Source organism: Penicillium angulare (genome assembly GCF_028827245.1).
Source record: "Penicillium angulare strain IBT 27051 chromosome Unknown utg000009l_segment0_segment0, whole genome shotgun sequence".
NCBI classification, from domain to species: Eukaryota; Fungi; Ascomycota; class Eurotiomycetes; order Eurotiales; family Aspergillaceae; genus Penicillium; species Penicillium angulare.
The window spans coordinates 1,341,385-1,364,631 of NW_026623168.1; the positions used below are offsets into that span (position 1 = coordinate 1,341,385).

The 23,247-nt window shown below is 47.4% G+C and overlaps 7 protein-coding genes across 7 annotated transcripts; 3 read left to right on the forward strand and 4 right to left on the reverse strand.

The window, feature by feature from the left end:
• Positions 1–224: 224 nt before the first annotated feature.
• N7478_012063 (Oligopeptide transporter OPT superfamily) lies at positions 225–5,540 on the reverse strand (the record flags this gene model as incomplete). Its single annotated transcript, XM_056928277.1, has 12 exons — positions 225–1,119; positions 1,184–1,694; positions 1,752–1,905; positions 2,005–2,364; positions 2,430–2,785; positions 2,850–2,908; positions 2,998–3,734; positions 4,200–4,997; positions 5,062–5,175; positions 5,240–5,343; positions 5,406–5,451; positions 5,520–5,540. The coding sequence occupies 12 exons, from the start codon at positions 5,538–5,540 to the stop codon at positions 225–227; spliced, it is 4,155 nt and encodes a 1,384-aa protein (XP_056774004.1).
• A 393-nt stretch (positions 5,541–5,933) lies between these two features.
• Positions 5,934–6,937, forward strand: N7478_012064 (inositol monophosphatase family protein; the record flags this gene model as incomplete). The annotated part of the gene is made up of 3 exons (XM_056928278.1): positions 5,934–6,048; positions 6,105–6,186; positions 6,262–6,937. 3 exons carry the CDS (start codon positions 5,934–5,936, stop codon positions 6,935–6,937), a joined length of 873 nt encoding a protein of 290 aa, XP_056774005.1.
• A 192-nt stretch (positions 6,938–7,129) lies between these two features.
• N7478_012065 (lipase ROG1 family protein) lies at positions 7,130–10,292 on the reverse strand (the record flags this gene model as incomplete). The annotated part of the gene is made up of 2 exons (XM_056928279.1): positions 7,130–9,965; positions 10,102–10,292. The coding sequence occupies 2 exons, from the start codon at positions 10,290–10,292 to the stop codon at positions 7,130–7,132; spliced, it is 3,027 nt and encodes a 1,008-aa protein (XP_056774006.1).
• A 582-nt stretch (positions 10,293–10,874) lies between these two features.
• N7478_012066 (inositol polyphosphate kinase VIP1) lies at positions 10,875–14,862 on the reverse strand (the record flags this gene model as incomplete). The annotated part of the gene is made up of 3 exons (XM_056928280.1): positions 10,875–10,959; positions 11,046–12,366; positions 12,435–14,862. 3 exons carry the CDS (start codon positions 14,860–14,862, stop codon positions 10,875–10,877), a joined length of 3,834 nt encoding a protein of 1,277 aa, XP_056774007.1.
• Positions 14,863–15,722: 860 nt separating this feature from the next.
• On the forward strand, positions 15,723–19,129 carry N7478_012067 (rRNA-processing protein UTP21; the record flags this gene model as incomplete). The annotated part of the gene is made up of 5 exons (XM_056928281.1): positions 15,723–15,845; positions 15,939–17,432; positions 17,506–17,748; positions 17,827–18,465; positions 18,524–19,129. The coding sequence occupies 5 exons, from the start codon at positions 15,723–15,725 to the stop codon at positions 19,127–19,129; spliced, it is 3,105 nt and encodes a 1,034-aa protein (XP_056774008.1).
• A 356-nt stretch (positions 19,130–19,485) lies between these two features.
• Positions 19,486–21,287, forward strand: N7478_012068 (PIN and XPG domain-containing protein; the record flags this gene model as incomplete). The annotated part of the gene is made up of 2 exons (XM_056928282.1): positions 19,486–19,748; positions 19,808–21,287. 2 exons carry the CDS (start codon positions 19,486–19,488, stop codon positions 21,285–21,287), a joined length of 1,743 nt encoding a protein of 580 aa, XP_056774009.1.
• A 530-nt stretch (positions 21,288–21,817) lies between these two features.
• On the reverse strand, positions 21,818–22,615 carry N7478_012069 (rRNA-processing FCF1 family protein; the record flags this gene model as incomplete). Its single annotated transcript, XM_056928283.1, has 4 exons — positions 21,818–21,899; positions 21,983–22,345; positions 22,422–22,490; positions 22,545–22,615. The coding sequence occupies 4 exons, from the start codon at positions 22,613–22,615 to the stop codon at positions 21,818–21,820; spliced, it is 585 nt and encodes a 194-aa protein (XP_056774010.1).
• Between the last annotated feature and the right edge of the window lie 632 nt (positions 22,616–23,247).

Sequence of the window (23,247 nt, forward strand, 5' to 3'; positions counted from 1 at the left end):
TTTAATTGTTCTCGGTGTAATGGATCAATAAATTACCTTAATTTAATTTGAATTTTGTGCCAAGTTCAGATATCTTATGCATGCCCATTTATGCATCTTGACATGTCTATACACTGGAAACCAATGAACTTTACTCTTTGATCGTGGGGATTCTTCCAATCTATTATCGTTCATTCATATAATCATTCAGCCACCGGATGTATGTATATACACAGGGAGAAAAACTAATTTCCGAACTTCTGCCCTGGTTCTAGTTGTCGATAAGGGCAGGCGATCCAGTCACAGCCCTGCTTGTAGATCTCTGTTCCCCACCACTTGAAATTCGCAACGAAACCTGGGTAGACAAGCGCAAAGAACACGACTATAACGGCGAATGCGAGTCCTGAATCCATGGCTGCGGAAAGGGTCATCGCATATTTCTCCCACCAAGCGGTCTTGCGGCGTCGGATCACGTAATTAAACACAAAGCACACTAATGCCCATACAGAGAAGTTCAATCCTGTAGCAGGTGGGATCCAACTAAGACTGCCAAAGAGAATGGGGAAGTTGACCTTGCGCCAGAAACTTTTCTTGCTGTGTCGACCAAGTAACCAGGCGCCCAGGGGGGCCATGGCACCAATCAAAAATGCCCACACCAAGGGCCGGTAGAGCCCATCGGGACCAAAGAATCTTTGGGGGCCCACGACACCCCAGAGAATACTTCCATTGAAATGTACACGTGCTATCGGACAGTTGAAGCCGTTTAAAGCTTCAGGGGTGCACAGCTTGGGGATATGGGTGAACATCCAATTCAGTACACCAATCTGGGTGAGGCTGGACACCAGAGTAGCGACCATCTGGACCCCAAACAGAATTCGAGGTGGGATCTTCATGTAATGACCAAGTTTGAGATCGGATGAGAACTTGATACCTTGAGCTGAACTGATGTAAGAGTAAGTGACAAAAATCATATTCGCAATAGGTCGTCCAGGAAAGACGATGCCACAAAGAAGCTGGCAGATTAGATAAAGGCTGCTATGTTGGTTTGTGACAGCCATTATGATACCGACTGGGATGAAGAAAATGCTGGTGATTCCTAGGGCCAGGAATAATCCGTACCAGGGTAGGTGAACTGGGTAGCTATAGAGAAGGTTAGATCTGTAACACGTGAAGATGTTATCAGAGAAGGGGTGATAAAACATACTGTTCCACAGTGAATGTAGCAGTGGCAAGCATGGTAACGAGTACTATGAGATACCACGTGAGTGGGGCATCTTTGTATCGTCTCATCAAACGACAGTGGACATCTTCCATGCCCAGAGGGATTTCTCGACTGGCCTCGTGCGAACTATCTCGAGAGATATCATGACTCCGTCGAGGCTGTGGCTGGCCGTTCTCGCTCCACAATGGTTCGTATGTTTCCATTCCAGGAAGCTCACGTCGTTCCTCAAAAGCTCGTCGGGTCTGTTGCCAAATATCCTTGCCATACCAGCACACAGTGTGTGTTACCAGGGATGTTAAAGCAGCAAACTGAACACCATAGGAAAGCACGTATGTGATTGGGAGATAGACTGGTGAATATTCCTGATATGCTTTCTCGTCAAATAAGAAATCGGAGGTCAAAATTCGGCTGACATTGTACGGATGGCCCTCGTTATCAAAAACAGCTGCCGATAGAATGGGCATGAAGGCAGAGTATAACACATTTTTGTAATCTTTCATCGATCAGCATGAAGATACTGGATGCAGCCCTGGATTTAGCAATGACTTACATAGAATTGGAGCGATTATCCATATAACAACCACCAGGCCGGTCAGAATGTTGGCTGCAGCCCACCACGGCGTTAATAAAGGCGAACCAATGTAGGCGATTTGAGCCCAATCAAACGTTAAGGGAAACATTCCGAGACCCGAAGCCACGCCAAACTAGTCCAGTCAGCGAGATATTCTGGAATATGGTAGTAGAATTAACACAAGGTATGGCTCTAGGTAAGGATAGGATAGGTGAATTTGACAGTCACGTACAAGATTAGAGACGACCACATTTTTTGGGGCGAACCATGTGATGACGTTGAAGTAACTGAGCGCGGGCATCAGTAACCCTGGCACAAAGTACCACAAGAAGGCTCCTGTCCACACAAGGATAAAAAACTTGTATCGTGAGATACTCCATCCGTTGGCTCTCTTGTTGGCGGTTTTATGCATAGTGGAGAACATGGCAGTGGACATGAGAGTTCCCGGCCAGATCATCGCGGAGGGTCGGACCAAAAATCGTCTAGTCAAGCCAGCAAAAGCGTATCCCAGAACTTGTGTCGAGATGATGAGGAGCAATTGGTATAGAATTGGAACTTCTTGCTGGTAAAATTTATGTTGCTCCACGATGACCTATGTTGGTGATTAGCTGCAAATTCCAGCGAGGATTATCGCAAAACAAGATTCATGGAACTCACGTCTGTAGCAAAAGCAAATCCAAACGAAACGTTACTGCTGATATAGACACATGCATGTTCCTTCTCATTCCAACGCCCCTGGGCCAGCCAGAGACGAATGCGAGAAATCCATGAACGATCTGCCTGTTCAAGATCACCGGAGAAAGATTCTCGGTGATCAAGCGTGCCGTTCTCAAAGACTTCTATTGGATCATTGGATCTTTTCAACGCTACATCCCAGAATTTGCCCAGTGGGTGAACTAGAACCAAAGCGATGATTGGCGTAATCGCAACACTTGGATAACGGAGAGAAAAGAAAAGATTTGCAGCGGATCCTGTGAGTGAAAAAATCAATGAGAGTATCCACATGCGGGGTGCTGTAGATGTAATTGTTAGGTTTATTCTGTGTTTAGTATAATCGGGTCAACGTATGTAGCATACTATTTATAGAAAGTCTTATATCGTCGGTTGCTGGGACCGCTGCTCGAACTTGAGCGTATCTAGATATGAGGTTTCATATTAGCATCAAAAGAGCATACGAACGCACGCACGCGTGCAAACATAACGAAAGAGACAAGGTCACACATACGGAGAATTGTCGGGAGGATCTTCCTCGGAAGATTTGGAGGCTTCATCATCCATATCTAATGTATCCTCTTCATCGCTTGTCATATACGGGGAAGAAACCGGGGTATCTTGAATCACCGAATTCCCAGGTACGGCCAACCCCGTTGCAAACGAGAATTTTGAATCCGGCCCCAAGCCCACGTCCGAGGTGGCCGATGATGGCCGTCGAGTGTGACTACTCCTCGCCCAACCATTGCTTCTTCGGCGACCGCTAGTCCGTTGTCGTGCTTCATTCGAAGGCCCCTCAGCACAACTCTCCAAGCTTGTCCGTAGCGAATCCCCATTCAACGCTCTACGGGAATTCTTCCGTCGATCCGGCAATTGACTATCGTCATCGGAATCATGTGGAATACGTACAGCACCGTACGAGGTTGAGCCCAGGGCGGGTGACGTCCGGATCAAAGGCGCGCGCGACATCAGGGTACGGAAACGCTGAGCGATTGACGTGGAATCGTCGGGCGGAAGCGTATGATCGGGATGCAGATCCAGATCAAGGTCAGCGTCAAGGTCTAATTCAAGGTCCGAGTTGCAGTTTCCATCTCCGTCGTCCCTGCAGTTCTGACCCGATTGATCTTGATCGCAATTGCAGCTTTCGTTATCGTTGTAGTCACGATTGTCACGATTTAATGATTCAGTTTGATTCAATTCAGCGGGAAGCGTCTCGCCCCTCAAGTTCGGGGGACAAGACAGCTTCCGCGTCTGCAGCGGGATATCGGCCGTCGTGATGGTGGGGTTGATTCTGTAATATTTTTTATTTCTTTTTTTTTTTTTTTTGCGTTAGAGAGGGGCAATGATGGAATGGATGGTTGTTTTAGGATTAGATCGTGCAGTAGCTTGATCGGAGCAAGCGAGAGAGAGATGGAAGAGGAAGAATCCGAGCCCCACATAAGCGACTTAAGCAGGAAAATCCGAGCTGCAAGCTCCACTTCAATGTTAGAATCCGGTTATTACTATTACCATTACTATTACTATTACTACGAGTGGATAAAGGTTCTGATATTCTATATATATTCTAGGCGGGTAAATGTAAAGACAGTGATCGTGTTTAAGTAGTATATACTAATATATACACCATTCTATTCATTGCTTCGTCTAGTTCTTTTTTTCTTCTATTTCCAAAGTTGTCACCGATAATATGGACAATATCTAAAACAACTCAGTTACTGTCTCATCTTCATTTGCTGGAGGTGCCTCGATCTGTCCTTGTGCTTTAGCCAGATCGGCATCAGTCTTGTCTCCCTCGCCTTCTTCATCACGCATCAATACCTGCACCAATCGATCGCAGGCTTCCCGGACCTCCTCATCTTCCACGTTCAGATGACACTCGCGAATGAAGGGGTAGACAGCCACCGCGCGCATTTTCTCTCGGCCTTCACGGGTTGTGGTCAACAGGAGAAGAGTTTCGAGATGGGTGGTGAGGATAGTCGGATCGCTGTCTCGTTTCTTGTCCGGTGGTAGCAATTGAAGGTCAGGCAGCATGGAGAGCATATCTTCATCGGAGAACTCTTCGGGGCCGGCAATGGGCAAAAGGAGGTAAGGAAGGAGATTGGCCTCGTCTTCGGCAAACAACATAGAGTGGAAGGGGACATCAAAGGCCACATTCTTAATGGTAGAGGCGACACCCTTGCGACGAACATGACTCGTATGTTCCGTGAAGACAGTCAACTTGGTAATAGGGACGACATCATCGTATTTTTGGCGAGTGGTGAAATAGGCTCGTCCTTGTTCTGTCTGAGACAAGTCGGCAAAAACGTAGGAGAGGTAGTCATAATTGCCGTGCTTGTTGAGGTCACCTTCAGCTCCCTTTACGAAGCAGTCCATCAGCTGGTCAATGGCATATTCAGATGTTGAGACCCCCTCGGGAATTTTGCGCTTCATGGAGTTTAGGGATTGGAGACGGTCGGATTTGATCAGGTTGGCGAAGAGGGGAGCGACATCGTCGACATTGGGATCTTCGGTGCTCTATTAGTGCGCATTATTGTCAGCTCAGCTCAATTTGTTCATTTGAACTGAATCCACCACGTACCGTGAGTTTGGACAGGAGGACCTCGATATATTCATCATCCTCAGTCAGGTTCTTCAAGATCTCCTCATCTGCGGACAGATTCACCAGGATACTCAATGCATTTGCTGCTATGGGCTAGTCTTGCGTCAGTCATGCATATTGCGCGCGAGGTCGAGGGAGAATATCGGTTGCGCCATACAGGATAATCGCGGGTGAGAAGCTTTAAATCCCGGATCGGAAGTAATTGATCGCGCTTGAATAAGTTCGGCTGAGTTGTGGAGAATGCGACAAGGGTTTCGCAAGCTGGAGAGGTTAGACTTGCATTCCTGAGACAGTCTGGAGAGTATGCTAGACTTCGGACATACCAATTTGGCGGATCTGGGTATTTCCGTGGTGAAGAAACTCCACCAGCTGTAAAGAGAAGAGAGGCACTGGTTAGTTTGGGAGGTGACAAGAGACAGGGATAATTGAAAGATCACCTCTTCTAGTTCTTTAGACATGTTTAATGTGATGGAAGTCGTGAAGAATGTAGAAAATGAAGGAAAAAAAAGAAAAAAAAAGTTCTAAGTGGGGGAAAATGAGGATTCGACGTCATTCCATACATTCCATACTGAGTAATAGAACATAGAGTACATAGAGTACATAGAGTACATATATATGGGAGATAGTAGATAGTAGATAGCACATTATAATATATAGATGATTAATTAATATACTATAGTCTACATCCGCCATTATTATATACTTCTTCTCATCTAAATTACCCTTATTGCCCCTCATTCCCGCGGTCTCCGACTTTTAGTGGGGGAAAAGGGGAAATCCTCCTTGTCCGATAAAACTTAACTATTGCAAACTTCACTCAATTGATCCTTTATTGCAAGATTCCCTCCAACATGGCCATGGATTTGAATGATATCCACGATACATTGGTCTCATTGGCCCATCAGGCTGGCGAGATCATTAACAATGCGCTGCCCGAGACGAGTGGAACTGGCTCTAAGAAGAACAGTATGTGCGACAATGTACATGGGATCTATAGAGACATCATAGACTCATTTCAATAGCTGCCGATCTAGTCACCGAATATGACCGTGCGGTCGAAAAGATGATCTCCACTTCGCTCATGGAGAAATACCCCGACTATAAGTATGTCCAGGAATGAGAAAAGAGACATAGACCGCTCCTCATTTCAAGTTGCTAATAGTATATGGACTCTCCCAGATTCCACGGGGAAGAAACTTATGACCCCAATACTCCACTAACTGATGCGCCCACCTTCATCGTGGATCCAATTGATGGCACCGTGAATTTCATTCACAGCTTCCCACACGCCTGTGTCGCACTCGGGTTTGCAGTAAATCGAGTTCCAGTCGTGGGCGTAGTCTACAACCCCTTCACTAAGGCCTTGTACTCCGCTATCAAGGGCCAAGGAGCGTTCTTGAACCGGGAAACTCGTCTGCCCTGGAAAGGAGAGAATGTAGAGCCTCTTTCAGGCCTGTCCAATGCCCTCATTAGTATTGAATGGGGCTCTGATCGTGGTGGTCCAAACTGGGATACTAAAGTTCGCACCTTTGCGCAATTGGGTCAGTCAAAAGAAAATGGGGGCGCGATGGTGCGTTCTATGCGCAGTCTCGGCTCGGCGGCACTGAATATGTGTGCTGTTGCGGAGGGAACGATGGATCTGTACTGGGAAGGAGGTTGTTGGGAGTGGGATGTTTGTGCCGCTTGGGTTATTCTTACTGAGGCGGGAGGTATTGTCGTTGATGGCAACCCGGGTAATTGGGATCCTCGTCTAGATGGAAGAAAGTATCTTGCTGTGAGGGGAGCTCCGGAGAAAGGTCAGAAGGAGATTGTTGAGGAATTCTGGAGTAATATTCAGGGTTGTCTGGACTATTAATCGACTCAATCGCGAGAGAATTCCATATATTTCAATATCCAGGATCTATTTCTATAAACTTAGATACAAAATTCTGCTTATAACCAAAGAAAAAGCAGAAATACTAAAAACCAAAGTATGTACAAGATTATATGTTGAAATTCACAAGAAAATGTCACTAAATATTGATCACTCATGTGAGTCGCGTGGAGATCAACGAAAACCAGCGTCAGTCCCCTCGTTAAAGACAGATTCGCAATCATCATCTTCATCTATCTGCCGATCGGTCCAACGTGCCGAGTCCTGTCCAGTTGTGCTTGCAGTCCGATGGGAGCGGTGCTCGCCTGGGAAGACTTCGGTCTGTTCATGAACCGGAGAAGGTGCAATTGGAGTATGGGAAGAATCGCCAAACTCGTGATCGGCATCGTGGTCGACATTGAAGTCGTGCTCCGTCGTGTCCTGATCCTTTGGACTATGTTCACATTGCCCCTCGACTTCATCCCCAGAGCTAGTCGGCCCAACTTCCGGTGACTTGGCCCGCTCAACGTCTCCCTGCAATACATCATCTACCTCCATATGCGCGAAATGTGTATCAACTAGGTGCTTCACCACTGGCCACCCATAAGCATTCGTGAACATGCGTCGCACAATGATATTATTATGCGCATCTGGCTCGAGACGAACGAGTACCTTTCGCCACGTCAGATCACGATGATACGCACGAGCGATCTTTTCCTCGACTTTTAATCCACTCTCGCCAGTGTTTGCGGGGGCACTCGAGCTGGATTCTAATTTGCTAGTTTCAGGCATCGACTTCGATTTATTCTGAAGGGGACCGAATGTAAGGGTTCGTCGCTTCATGGGCAAAGGAGGAGGCACATCATCCGGGTGATAGATTCGGTCATGGAAAATGGTTCGGGGCCGTGCTGCAGGGTCCAGAATAAATTCAGTAGGGGGCAAAGGTGGCATCAATAGGTCGCCAGCCGACTCAAAGAACGTAGTCCTGGGTGGGGTATTTAATCCTTCTTCATCCTCGTATAAAGAATTTCCCCGGACCGAGAGTGCAGGGTTTTCATTGGTATCAAACGTCGCGAGAGTCTGACTGCGTTTATAAATCTTGGTATGCTTAGGACGCGAAGGAAGCTTGGTTTCCTTTGGACGAAACAGAGAGAGAAATGAACTAAACGGGCCTGGAGAGGCAGCCTCAGTAATGTTTTCCTTTGGATGAGCCTCGCCAGCATGATGATGTGGTCGAGAATATTGGTCTGGTACTAGAAATTGCGCTGGGGAAGGAGATGATGAGTCTTCCACGGCCATAGTTTCATGCTCTCCTAAAGAAGTACTATCATTACTCAGTCCCACAAGTTCGTCTCCACGAGGAATCTGAGGAGACTTTGAATTGGCCCCAGTAAGTTCGGCCCAGCCCCATTCCGCCATTGTTCCAACGATGCCATTATCTCTTCTCGCCTTTTCCACACGATCGAGACCTCTCCAGTCAAGAAAAAGCAAACAAGATGTGCGCAGCGGGACGATGCCATCGTTTACAACGTTCGAATAAATGGTGCGATGCTGAAACCTTTTCAGTGCCTCATGAGCTGGTCCACAGGGCAAGATTCGTAGAAGCGGCTTGGAGCCCGGATCAGTATTGCTTTGATCTTTGACTGGATCTCCCTTTCCGCCAATTATGGCACCCCAGCCACTTCGGACTTTGGGTGCTGTCCAGCTGAGACCAAGGTCTTGCCCTGTCCGCCCGACAAGTCCTAAGTCGAGGGCAAATCGAACATACATTGGGTTCTCATTGCTCAGTCCGAGAAACGGCGTTGCAAGAGCGATGAAGTTAACCGGCCTTATTTGATCGAAGAAGTGAGGTGAGTGCTTTCGGATGTACGCGATGGCATATGTTTGAATCAATCCACCAAGGGAATGCCCGACGAAGCTAATGCTGGTGATCCGGTAAGCATGATCATCTTTGATGACAGGCTCATCTTGTTGTGTTGAAACAGGCTGGTCTGAGGAAAGATTCTCCTGGTTTTTGCGAGAACTGAAGGGCCGGGAGAATGTCTTTGATTTAGCAGCTAGGGGATAGTAGGGTTGATCTGGATATGTCATCAACAAGACGTATTTGGCCAGGCGTTTTCCTAGATACTGTATACCACGTTCGGTACGCACAGCATTGCCTGAAAAACCCCGAACAATGACTTGTTCGTCATCTTCATCGGTCCCGCCTTGGCTGTTCCGTTTCTTGTTCTTTGCAGCAGCATCGATGCTTTCTTTCAGATAGAGCATATCTGCACCCAAGTTGCTATGCAAGCCATGTGTTATCACAACCAGATGAACACGCTGTTTTGGTTGTGTAGATGACGAATCTGCCGGAGTATCTGCATTATCTGCATTATCATGTTCGGGATTATGAGTTCCAATGCCTCCACTGGATTCGACATCTTTTGACGTTGACGGCAGTGGGGGGCTGTTCCAAAGACTGCTTGTATCATCTACACATAACGTAATGGACTTAGAGTAAACTCCCTGTGTGGCAACCACCTGCTTTCCCTTGACCCCTGGGGACGAAAGATCCTGTAACTTTCCTGCAGGGCCCATTCCACCCATCAAGGCCCCACTGGCTGAGAAATAATCCAAGGAGTGCGGGTCACGAGCAACCAGCAGATCGAAATGAACGGCTGCACTACTCGAAAATAGAACCTGAGAAACAATTTCAATCACCCAGGTTACCGTTGAAGAGCCATCGGATACCTCTTGACCAGCAACAAGGTTGTGTGAACCCTCCAAATGCGCCGGGAGCTTAATCGTTGCATCCCAATTACCCCCTGCTTTCAGGTATGGTTCAAATTGTGGTGCGCCATCCGCTTCGGGCCGGTCATACTTGCTATTGGGATCAAATGTGGAAGGGTAGCAGGATGCGTAAAGGGTATATGGACCGTGAAGATATGCGGCTCTAAGCGGAATGGCGGACGTATTTTTGACCCTGACATATAGTCTTTCAGGGAGAGGAAGGATAGGATCAGCGGATGGCGTGTATGTCAATGTGTATCTATTCATTCATATCACTATCGTTAGCTTTATTGATCAAAACAGTGGAGGTGGGTGGTTTCGCGCTCTCTGCGCTCTCCGGGTCATGAGCTTGCCGACAAGGACGTAGGGTTGTCCGAGGGAAACAGATAACTGACCTTACAACTTCTCCAACACGAACGCTTCCAGTTTGATGGGCCAACAGCATCTCTGAGGTTGGAGTTGGGTCCTCAGGGCTCTGATACCACCCGGTGAGAGTGGTGAAGCGGAACGCGCGCTCAGCGGGGGGCTCGGCCGCTGCTCTGTCTGGCGTTTGCGAAGAGGAATACGTTCGAGGCGTAATTAGCATCGGATACAACAATCAGTTCCATCATATGAAGCGAAGACCATATTTTAGTGAGTACATCAATCGAAGAGTTAGTCTGGCCCTGAGTGTAAGGATGATGGACTGGTATGTCGGGGGAGAGTCGATTGACGATTAGATCGGTGGCCCGTGGCCGTGACCTCGGGATCACGAAAGAGGGAACTTGGACCTCCTATCATTGTGACATAAAAAAAATTATATGAGGAGAAAATCTCCCGTGTTTACATAGTAATGAAATAAATAAATATTGGCGATCTTGGTCTTGGCAAGACTTAGATTTAGAGTCGCCGAGGCTTTTGTAGTTCGTCCTCTCCTTTTGAGATGGATCCGACCATAATATTGTCATAAAGGAATCCGAATTCACATTATCTCTATTTATTGGTACATTGTATTTCCTTTTTTTAATTCCCTCGAAGCCAGAGAATAGTCGTAACACCTCTGTAGTTCACGTTGAAAGGGAGACAAGAGTAAAAGAAAGACGTAAGCCAGTAGAATTGTACATAGAAGTATACAGGTGATGGAACAGCAAAGGCACATTGTCATCCATATTTAAACAAGTTCGATCTATCAAGATAGATCTTGTTCGTCGGATCGGGGAGCAAAGTGTTTGTCACTCAAGTTGACGGCGATGAAAGATTTCGGAAGCTTGACTCTGTAAGAGATAGTCTTAGTATCATGATCACAACATAGGAGAAAGTGAAAAGCATATCAAAGCCAAAAGACAACAAATATACTTACGTATCAAATTTTGCTTTAAGAGTCTCAATGACCTCTTTCCAGTCCTGGTGCGCAGTCAAGCTACGCCGAGGGGTGCATCCAATCGCGTGTCGGGAATCCAGTTGCACATCCAACGGGTCAAAGGCATGACAGCCCGGACTGATGGAGATACGAATCGAGTAGGAGTTCTTTTCCGACTCGCTGTCTCGGGCTTCATATAGCTCAAAGCAAATCTGAGAAAGATAATCGAGTTCAGGAATGGTGCTACGGGCAATTTTGGTTTGAATACCACCTTCGAGGATACAGTTCAAAAGTGTGTAGATATGAGACTCCTTGGTAAAATAGAAGAAGGATTTGGCATCGGGGGAAGCCTGTACTTCTTCAAGGTCTCTCACAATCTCCTGAAGAAGTGGCAGAGAGGTGAGAAGGCCGATCTCAAGCTTCTCGCTATCAGTGATGCCGTATTCCTGAGGTGTGACGTAATCAAAAAGGACCTTAGCGAGCTTATATAGCTCTCTAAGTTTAGAAAGACGTTCATCCGTCTTACATTTGTTGGTGTCAGATTTGGATCCAGGGAAGAGCTTGAAGTAATGGTCGTAGGAATCGTCAAGTGCGCGGAGGTGCGGCAACGATTCGAGGGCTTGGAAGCGTTTCCTCAAGCCAAAGCGCTGTGCGAGGGACGGGTTTTCTGGACGCTCTTCAGGTTTCTCATTCGTCGCATCAACGCCATTCTTGTGCTCTGTTGCTGGGTCCGACTTATTTTGGTCTCGACCTTTCACACTGTCCTTGTCATCATCGTCCCGGTCGCTCTCGGGTGGCATAAAAACCCACTCCAGGAATGGGCGATTATGCAGAGCATCGAATTTCATACTATCGTATAATTCAGACAATTTGCTTGGGTCCACCTTTTCCGTGTCACAAAACTCCGCGAAGAGCTTTTCCCATCGTTCTTTGAAGAGCCGCGGGTCCTCTCCTGCACACCATCGTCCTTGCACATTGGCTAACTGCGGTTGGTCTGGCGGCAGTTCGGGCAGGTCAGGGTCTTCGGCCTTTTGCAGTGAGGGTTCCAGTTTGCTAAAGTTGTGGCGCATAACGCTACGATGAAATTTCATCAATTCTACCACAGTGGAGAGCACAACAGATGGTTCGGGAATATTCGTATCTTTGGGCCAAGCAAACTGCGATGGGGCAGATCCTTCTCGTAGAAGAAGCTTCAGCTTCTTTTTAACCTTATCCATGACATCCTTTGCCGCATTCGAATCGTCGAGTAAATCCTTTCTGACTTGGATAAAATCCTCAGGGATTTCTTTTTGATCCAAGAATGAACTGGCCCAAATTTGAGCTGATTCTTGTCGTTAGTGTATCGCCCGAGGAGAAAATATAAATAGATAAGATAATCAATTGGCTTACCACTTGTGCTAACTCGACGCTCGGAGCTGGTAAAAAGACGAACGTTATTGAGGGCCTCTTTGTTCATCAGCTTGAGATCATCTCGCATATTCATTCCGAGATCTTGTGATTGATAGCGTGCAGCGTGGGTAGGCTCGCCGCCCCATTTGATGATAAGCTGTAGTTTATCCAAGATTAAATCATTCTCCACGGCTGAGAAGCGAGAAAAAGTAGGTCCCGAGATAGAGTCACTTCGTGCCTGGCTTCGACGCAAGGCCTCGTCATCCTGACCTTTTTCATTGGGAGCGATTGAGGGAGAAGCCTCAGGATCTGCTAGGTTTGCGGGCGCCTTGGAAACCAGGCTAGACTCCTGATCCCGCATTTCTTCTGGCTTGCGCCTCCGAAACATGGGCTTAATTTGTACCTTGGTACCAGGCCAGCCGCCCTTCTTCTCCAATGATGTGCGAAGCAGTTTTAATTTATCCATGTCTTCAAGTCCCTGTTCCATGGCCAGTTTCACGGCATCGGAAACACTAGACAACGCTGCTGCTCCTTTGATGACCACCTCTTCTTGGTGTCCCTTCAAGAGGTCCACAAAAGGTTGGCTGTGAAAGGTAAATTTGAACTTTTGTTTCGGGGTGCGATCCGCGTGTCGAATGACTGCCACCATTCCCTTGAGCTTCCACGAGTGTTTCGAAGCTGGAAGTGGAGGATGAGCCTCTTCACTGACATGATGGAGGGAAACAGCAGGGGACTTTGTATTAGAAGGACTATAGCCACGAGAATCAGAGCGACCTTCTCGCGAATTCAATTTGCTAAGTCCCACATTGGGTTCGGCACTCTCTAGTCCCGAAGACGAGGCCAACGAAGGAGCACCCGTTGATACATCTGATGGGGGAGGATCCTGAGCTTGAGTTTTAGAGTTCGACTGGCCGCTATAGAGGCGGGATGTACTTGGAGACTTGAGCAGAGTTCGCAGTGCCTGTCGATGTGAACTTGTTGTGCCTCTTCTGGATTGACCTAGATCTGGCGAAGGTGGCTCGGAAAGTTCCATTGATCCATCGCACTTGCGCATTTCGACCAAGAAGGTATCACGTAATATACGTGCACATTTGTCGTAGTAGTCGTTGTTGTCCTTGACAAAGCTCCACCCGTTTACATCGATCACGAAACTCTTGTCGCCCACGCGCAGCATATCGAATCCGCAAATCCTCTGTCCAAAGCCATTTGATATCTTCGAAGCTATCTCCGCCTCCTCTTTGGTCAATTGGGTGATATACCGTAGTTCCTTTCCATGGGTATTTCGTCGTACAAGGCCGTCCACCACGGGCGATTTGCGTGTTTCAGCATGGCAGAAGTCCGGGCCCACCGTGTACGCTTTGACATCTTCTGCGTTGTCCACCCGCAGGAACTGTTCGTACAGGTAGCTTGTATCATTCTCAGTGATTGAGCGTGGTACCGAAAGCTCCGGGTCATATTCGGAGCTTTTATTGCCAACTTTTCGAAACAGCCTCCGTCCGCCGCCACCATATTGTTGATCATTGGGGAAGTAGATGTGGATATTGTGATTCTCCCCATTGACAGGTTTCTCTACAAAGGGCTTCCGAAAGACTTTGCCGTCCACGATCAATGACTCCCCGTCCTCTGACATGGACACATTTTGGGTTTTTGGCGCACCACCCCCGGTCCCATCCTCAGGCCCATTCAATTTGACTCCAGTCAGCCGGAAGATATGATCAGCCATCTCCGGGGACTCCAAAACGGGGCCACCATCGCGATTCACCTCAACTCTCTTTGGTGTGGGTACTCCCATCTGATCTAAGATCATCAGACATAATCGGCGATCCCACAATACTTTTTGCATGGGCAAGTCATTGACACAAAACGGTTTTCGGAGCTTGGCATAGGCAATGGCTTTGTCCAATGGAAATCCGTCGGAGAAGAAGGCTATCAGAAAATCACACACGGGCCAATTCTCCACGGCTTCATCTAGAATCACTTTATCACCAAAGACGATTACTTCGAACTCGCCCTTGGCTTGAAGTCGTGTGAGGATATTCTGACTGGGTTTGCTACGGGCCTTCACATCAAGAGCACATACACCCAGTCTCCAAGGTTTCGGGCCCGTGGGCTCCAATTCGCTGACTGAGCTCGCTGCTGTACTTCCGCTGAATCGTCGTGGAGTCCGGCTCGATGAGCGGTTGGAATGGCCAAAGCGAGGGATTGATCGGGCATCCGAAGCAGGCTCCATGCGACCGGATTTCAAGGGTTGGTTTGGTTCCCGAGTTGACATTGAGGATTCCGTCGGAGGGATCTCTTTCTGCTCTGTATCTGTGGCAGGTTGGGGCGGCGGCGGTGGAGATCCCGAGCCTAGAATCTGTTCAAAAACCCCATTCGATGAACCCATGTCTGTGGCAGAGCCACTGGTCGGGCCATTGTCCGGATCCATTGTACGGAAATGGGATTAGGAAGTCTGGATTAGAGTCGGAGGGAAGGAATATCGGGAGCCCTGGAGGCGGTGATAGAGGGGCAATTGTGGGGGCTTGGCTCCCTTGGGAGTCGGGACGGTGGGAAAGTCTAGCAATTATTTCCCTTGCAGTTGGAGTATGGTTTGTTAGAAGAAGAAATACATGGTTTTTAAGTCAATGATTCTTGAATTCTTAATTTTATTCTTTTCTTCTTGTCTCTTCCTTTTTCCTTAATTTTTTTTGCACTTTCCCACTGTTGGGAAGGTCGAAAATATTGATGAAGCGGAGAGATGAAGTGTAAGAGGGAGAGAGAGAGACGGACCGATACAGACAGTCAGACATAGAGCAACTTTGGAAGGAAATAATGTTGGACGAAAACGAACACTGCGTAATGGAAAGATTAGGCAGAACAGGTACACAGTACAGGGTAAAGTACAGGGTAACATTTGGCCTGAGAGTTACTTTGGATGGTGCCGTGGACCTGTGGATTCGATTTGCGCGATACGCGATATGTATGGTATGGTACCTGTCATGAATTATACACAGTACAAACCTCTAGACTACACTAGTAAATTGTCAGAAAAATACAGTTAATACAATCAAATGTTCCAGAACGGGAAATAAGTAGTTCTATGGATACCAGGCACTATTAGTTAAATCACATATTACATATACTATAAATCAATGGCCTAGAAAGCAGGACTCTAGTTACCTCCAGGGCTGTGCCTAGGCGGTGCCGATCCTCAAGGCGGTGTGCTGCAAGTTGGAAGGCGGAGAAAAAAAAAAAATCGCCATTTCTCGATCTTAATCAAGCCTGAGCCCAAAGTCACTGCCATCCACCATGCCGGCCTTGGCTAATGATACCTTTGATCTGCCATTGGCAAAGAGGCAGAAGAGGACTCTCGCCCAAAAAAATGTTTCCACCAAGCAGCGGGGTGGCTCTAAAATCTTCGCGCCTTTCCGGGTATGTCTGATCTAATATGTGGAAGCTCCAAACTTCTACTGTTTTCTATAAGGATACAAGGATACACCTCACTGACTAATGTGCCCAATATAGACATTAGGACTGGTGTCGCCAACCCCTGTACCATTTACCAGTGTACGGCTAGGTAAATCCACCTATCAAATCACCACCTCCGTCGGTCATACACTGCAGACCTACGATTTGCGACGAGGATTGAGTTTGATCTTTTTGAGTCGACCACAAACCCCCGAGATTATCACCGCAACATGCGCCTGGCAAGATAAGGTGTTCGCCGCTTGGGGATACCTTCGTCCTCGAGCGCCAGGTGGAGTTTGGATGTTCAAACGTGGCAAACGAGTTGCAACCCTAGAAAGTCCCAGCCTGGAGGGTCCTATTGCACAATTGTTGGTATTTGGATCATGGGTGGTCGGCTGCTGGTCAGGTGGCCTCGAAGTGTGGAAAATGGACACCTATGAACACTATGCCAGCCTACGGCCTCAGTCGAGCACAGGTTTATCATCAACCGGGGAACCAATCTATGGTGGAGTCATGTGTAATATGCCAACTTATCTCAACAAAATTTTCGTCGGACGGATGGATGGCGCCTTGGATATCTGGAATCTCCGAACTGGAAGGTTGATCCATACGTTACCCTCGTCCCCAGACGCCGGACCAGTCACTGCCATTCATCCGGCACCCGCCCTTTCTCTCTTGGCAATTGCACACAAGAGCGGTGCATTGTCAATTGTGAATATCGATTCAGGTCATCTGGTTTTATCACTGCGCGGCCCCTCGCCACGGGCCCTCCCAATTACATCAATCGCATTCCGAAGTGATGGCCTCGGAGCAGGCCACGATGGTCGCAAAGCCGGAGTCATGGCCACCGCCTCGAGTGGGAGTGGTGATATCACCATGTGGGACTTGAATGACGGTGGTCGTGTGGCAGGGATCCTGCGAGGAGCCCATAGAGTATCTAATCGTGAGAATGGCACGGGTGTGAATGGAATCGAGTTTCTGGACGGACAACCTGTCCTCGTGTCATCAGGAGATGACAATGCCTTGAAGACGTGGATTTTCGACGAGGCCCCATTTTCCTCCATCCCTCGACCCCTCCACTCTCGCGGTGGACACTCCGCACCAGTTAGCTCTCTAGAATTCTTGCCGGCTGGTTCTGATGGTTCTGATTCCGGCGGTAAATGGCTTCTGAGTGCAAGCAAAGACAGCAGTCTTTGGGGACTGAGCTTGCGCAAAGATAGTCAGCACGCAGAGATTTCACAGGGCAGCGTAGAGCGCAAGGCGAAGAAGCTTGGTCCTTCTGATTCATCCAATTCTATGGTGGACACCCTCAAGGCACCTGAAATTACCTGCATCGCATGCTCCTTGAACCGCGATGCTGGCATGGGCACCGCCACTTCTGGCCCCATCTGGTCGAACCCAAAGTCCACTGGCACCGAATCATCCAACTCTACAGGGTGGGAAAGTGTTGTCACTGGTCACCGAGGCGATAAGTATGCCCGGACTTGGTTCTGGGGGAAGAAGAAGGCTGGTCGCTGGGCATTTGCGACAAGCGATGGAACAGAGGTTAAAGTATGTATTTAGCTTACCCGACAGTACAAGGGTCTGTCTTCTCCGATTCGTGGCTAATCACAGTTTATTATAGAGCGTGGCCGTCTCTCCATGTGGGACTTTCGCCGTCATTGGATCTGCTGGGGGTTCAATTGACATGTTCAATCTTCAGTCAGGCCTGCACCGACAAAGCTTCCCAGCTCGGGGTCCAAAGTCTCGTGCCATGAAAATGCAGTTGAATAATGAAAATGCCAAGCATACCAAATCGGTGACTGGGTTGATGATCGACAACCTCAACCGGACTGTGATCAGTTGCGGCCTGGATGGAAAGGTCAAGGTGAGTTCTCCCAGATTGCCTTGTTTCTTTGGCTCATTCGATACATTGTTTGTACTGACATGGGCTTTTCTTCCGTAGTTTTGGGATCTTCTTTCGGGAAGCTTGCTCGATGAACTAAACTGGCATCCAATGGCAGCTGTAACTGGAATACGCTACAGTGAGACTAGCGAGCTGGTTGCCTTTAGCTGTGATGATCTCTCTATCCGTGTGGTTGATCTGGAAACCAGAAAGCTAGTCCGTGAATTCTGGGGATGTGTGGGTCAGGTGAATGACTTCATATTTTCTAATGACGGACGCTGGATCATTGCGGCATCGATGGACTCGGTCCTGCGAGTTTGGGACTTGCCTACTGGGCACCTCATTGATATCTTCCGAGTTTCTAGCACCTGTGTCTCCCTAGCTATGTCATCCACTGGCGAGTTCCTTGCTACCGCACACGCTGGCAGTATTGGTATTAGTTTGTGGAGCAACCGCAGCTTGTTCATGCCTGTGTCTACGAGAAATCTTGACGAGGATCATATTGAGGATGTGGGTGTGCCCACTACTTCCGGCGAGAGTGGTGCCGGTCTTGTCGAGGCAGCCTTTATGGAGGATGCCGAATCAGACGAAATGGATGGGCCAGTCTTGACGACTGAACAGTTGCGCGAGGATATGGTTACGCTCAGTCTAGTCCCCAAAAGCAAATGGCAGGCATTGCTGCATCTGGACTCTATCAAGGTATATATTGTCTCTATTCCCATTTTCCTGATAATTCAATCTCATTCATATCTCACAGGAACGCAATCGGCCCAAAGAAGCCCCGAAGGCCCCCGAAAAGGCACCATTTTTCCTTCCTTCTATGCTTGGTGGCGGTCCCCCCCAATCGACTACTGAAACCGCAGCTAGTACCAGCGAGGACAATGCTCTTACCCAGAACATGGAAGCAGAGCGGTCTCGACTGTCAAAGGCCTCAGCAGGAACCATGAATGCTTTGGACTCTTCGACCAGTCGATTCCTCTTATCTGGTCACGATTCCGGCAATTTTGACTCATTAATTGAGCATCTTAAATCTCTTTCCCCGGCCCGAGCAGATCTAGAAATTCGTTCTCTCGACTCACGAGCTCGGGATGGTTTCTCTGAGTTGTCCGCTTTTGTTAATGCTCTCACCAATCGCTTGAAGCTGCGAAGAGATTTCGAGCTAGTCAACGCATGGATGGCAGTGTTCCTGAAGATTCATGCAGACACGGTGGCACTGTATTCACACGGGGATCAGCCAGAGCATCGTCTCTTGCAGTCGGCTCTGAAATCCTGGAGTCAAGAGCAACAGCAAGAAGGAAAGCGTCTCGCTGAACTGGTTGGTTACTGTCGTGGAGTTGTTGGGTTCCTGAGATCAGCACGATAGAACCCTTTCTGTATAGTATAAACTTTAACATTTCCCCCAATTGTTCCATACTTTTGCCAGGTTTTATTTCTGTTCATCATCTTATTATTTTCAACTACTGTAGAGTCTTATATATTCCTGGTAGTTTCGAGTAGATCTATCTAGCTTCTTCTTTCATTGTAGCATTGATTAAATTTATTAATTGTATGCGGCTCAAAAATAGAGATATGTAGCCGCACGGGTTGTTGTCTGACTAAGGGGGGAAAAGATTTCATCTCCCCACAAAAGATATACATACAACTTGTATTGTTCCCAGTCCCCAACTCGGTCGTCCTATCTCTTCTCTGCCCTCCGGGCCTCCGAATTTACGTTCGGCAATGGGGATTCAGTCACTCACCAAACATGTTCTCCCATATGCAGAAACGGTGGTGCTGGATGGGAGCCCCAGTAAAACGGACTTGCCTCCCTGCGTCCGATCAGTGGTCATCGATGGGCCAAGTCTGGTTTACCACGTCTATTACAAATTACTAGCATGGTCAGATTTAATCTGTGATAAAATTGATCCTCAGCCCACTTGCGATCAAGTTAGTCGAGGTGTTGCTAGCTGTCTTCTGCAATTAAAAGGCCGAGGTATCAAGATGTAACTATTTTCCCTAGATGATGTCCAAATGTCAGGAATACCTCTAACCACATTCACAGACATGGCATATTTTTTGATGGAGCACTGCCTATCTCCAAACGGGGGGTCCGACTGGATCGAATCGAGAAGTCTAGGCAGCGATTGGAACTATCAAGACAAAGGACTTTCCCGTTGGCGCCGGAAGGCCGCCCCAAGCAGAAGTCTTTACAGCCATTGCAGTTTTGGCAAAATCGAAGTCTTCCATCGCGACTGAGAAGGCTGCCAGAAAATCCATTTATGGTCGCGGCTGTATATGAGGACCTAAAGCAGCGATGGAGTACAAAGCAGATGGCCATAGACTTTCAATTGAATGCTCTTCAACTCCAGGGGGAGGAGTATCCCTGGGCAGGAATCACTGCAATGGTCCCTGGTGAAGCTGATTTTGATTGTGCTCGAATCTCAAAACTTACAGGGGCTGCGGTACTTACAGATGATTCGGATTTGGTTGTTCATGATCTGGGGCCTCGCGGAGCAGTTGTACTTCTCAAATCGCTACACTTGCTCGATAGCACGCTGGATCAAGTATCGACAGAGATTCGAGGTTTGAGGATATCCCTCAGTGGGCTTTCCAATAGGCCAGGTATTAAAGATATTCAGCGCTTCGCATATGAATTAACACAAAACCCCCAACACGGACTGTCAGATCTAGTGCGCCGAGCAAATGAAGACCTAGGTACATGTGAACGCACATTGGACTACCATAAATTCATCCAGGAATACCAGGGATGTCAGCACGACTTCGTCGACGACGACCAGCCACTTTCATCTCAACAAAGAGTGAACGATTTGACACTGGATCCACGTGTGTCGGAACTATTTTGGCAATATGAACGTCCCAAGATCTACTGTCGGGGACAGAATGTTCAACCGCATGTCTACATGGGAATTTTGTCCGAAGATCACTCAAGGCGATGTGCGTGGGAACAGGGACGAATGTATCGAGCTCTTGGGTACTCCATTCTCAATCAGTCATACCCCGAGCCGAGCCGATTCCCCGTCATCCAGGAGTTTGTACGCAGAGGTGGACGGATTGTGGCTGAAGAAATTACTCTTTGCGGAGCTAAGACAATTGCCTCGGACTTGGATATTTTTCATACCCGTCTCAAACTCGCGCAAACTGTTTTTGGGGATATGACACAACCCAGATTCTGGGTGATGTTTGCTATTTCTGAGATCTGGAGGAACTGTTCGAACCACGCAACGCTTCCTAACGCTGCAAACCTAGAACATTTCCTCAAGCATGGCTACACAACAGACCAGGCGGAGTGGAGTGATCTCCACCTGGCTTCTCAGATTCAGGCGGTGTTATACTCGCTCCGTATTCTCAAACAACTCCTGGGCGTCACAAATGATCTTCCCTGCAGCTGTCACCAGTCTATTCTCTCTGGTCTCCCCCCTTTGCATATACTTCTAGGATCGCGACATGAGATGACCCAAGAATTTCTTGGTGATGATATGGCCCACCGATCGGTGTACCAGCTCATCCAAACTTATAGTTGAACATGAGTTTATATCTTAACCAAATAAGATGTTTTTCTTTTCCTATTTCTATATTTCGTATAGACCTTTTAGTGTATGTGTAAATGAAAAATGCGCCAGATAGCTAAGCATTGACAATTCTCTCATGTGTAGGGACTGAGAAACCTCTTCAATAGTGTCCCCATGAAGCTGTGGATAAAAGGATATGTACAACGAAAATCGAAACGGAGTCTGACCAATATCGATCGCTACCTATATAGTCTCTCCAACATATGTCGGGCTAGTATGGATTTCATCTAGACTTGATCTGTAAAACCCTGGTTATCCTTGAATAACTGAGGATGTGATCACGCGCTCGGTGCATAATGCGATGACCATCAGTCAGAACGGGGTGGTGGTATTGGTGAATGTAGTGTTGGCGCTATGCCAGGCGGTCCCTTTGAACAAACTCATCATGCTGAGGCTTACCACCCAGGGGGGCTGAAAGGTGTCCCAAGTGAAAGCGGCGATGGTGTTAGAGGTGTTGAAGCATAGATTTAGAGATTATGCTTTCACTTCTCGGGTGCGTCTGGGAGTCGTTCAATGACATATTTCCCACGGGCAACGCTCATGATGGGAACACCGGGGATTTTTCTATAACTCGGGTTAGCAATGGATGAGTCAATACGCTTTTGCGGGCAAGCTACCTGGGCGGACCCAAAGCGAGTAAAGCTTACCGAATTCGTCTTTTAAGATCACGATCGTTGGTCGCTGCAATATACACTCGATGTTTGATGATTCGATCCACCAGGCAGTCATCAGCGTAGGTTCCTTTGTGGTCGCATTTAATTCTTTCAAATCGCGGGTCTTTGGCCACACGCAAAGCTAAGCGGTATTTCTGGCCCAACTTCTCTAACTCAGCGAGCACACAATCTGTGATGACCGGGATGCACTTGGCATACAAACAGTCCATCATGGTGGGAATGACATCAAGCTTATGTTGAATAGTATGAGATATGAAATTGGTATCGACAAGGACAGAGTATGGGGGTGTGAGAGCCGTGTTGTATTGGAAGAAGAGAGACGAGGGAGCCTGTGGCCTATAAGGTGGGAAGTCAGCATGGGTGAAGGCCATTAAGCAAAAAGAGAGATAGGAAACAGCAAGAGATGACATACGCTTCTCGGATCAAATCATCGTTCTTAGATTTGTCTTTCTCGTCAGTCTTGTCTTTGTCGCTATCCTTCCTGCGATCGGGTTAGTAACAACTCGACATGCATTGGGGTGGAATTGGAACGAACAGGCGATTATCACGTTGCGAGATTGCCCTTTTTGTTTGCGCAAACTTGCGGGTTTTTCTCTGGACCCCCATCGTGAACTTAAGGGCGGTAGAAGACTAATAAATCAAGGCTGTGGTTGTAGAAGCAACAGGAATAGACTAAGAGAGAAAAAAGATTTGAAGAATTCGGATATTTCTGATAAGCCCCGGGAGGCTTATCGGTATGACTAATCACGTTCCTCGGATCGGGGAATTAGTAAAGGGATAGCCATGCCGTCGGCCACTAATTGGGATACCCCCAATTAGTGTCCCCTACCGTAAGGGAAAATATCACTGTAAGGGAAAACATGTAACAAAAAATCAATTTTTTCACTAAATAATAAAAGAATCTTAATGAGCAATTATATCACTATTTTTGCCTAGAATTAGTGTAGATAACGTAATAATTAGATCTTCTGTCGGATTTTGGGAAGGTATATATCTAAAGTATTTTTTGAAATCTTAAACCAGCCGCCTATTCTCTTTTTTATCTTCCTTAGTATATTACTTGGTAATAGATTGATTTATATCTTTAATAATAAAATTCTATTATCTTTGAGGTTTAATAATCGCTGTTTAATGGTTTTTTTAGTCTGTAAGTGTGAAGGGCTAAAGTAGAATTTATGTTTAATTGAGCTAGGCCACGTACTATATATAAAAAGCTTAAAGAGAGAATTACTAAGTAG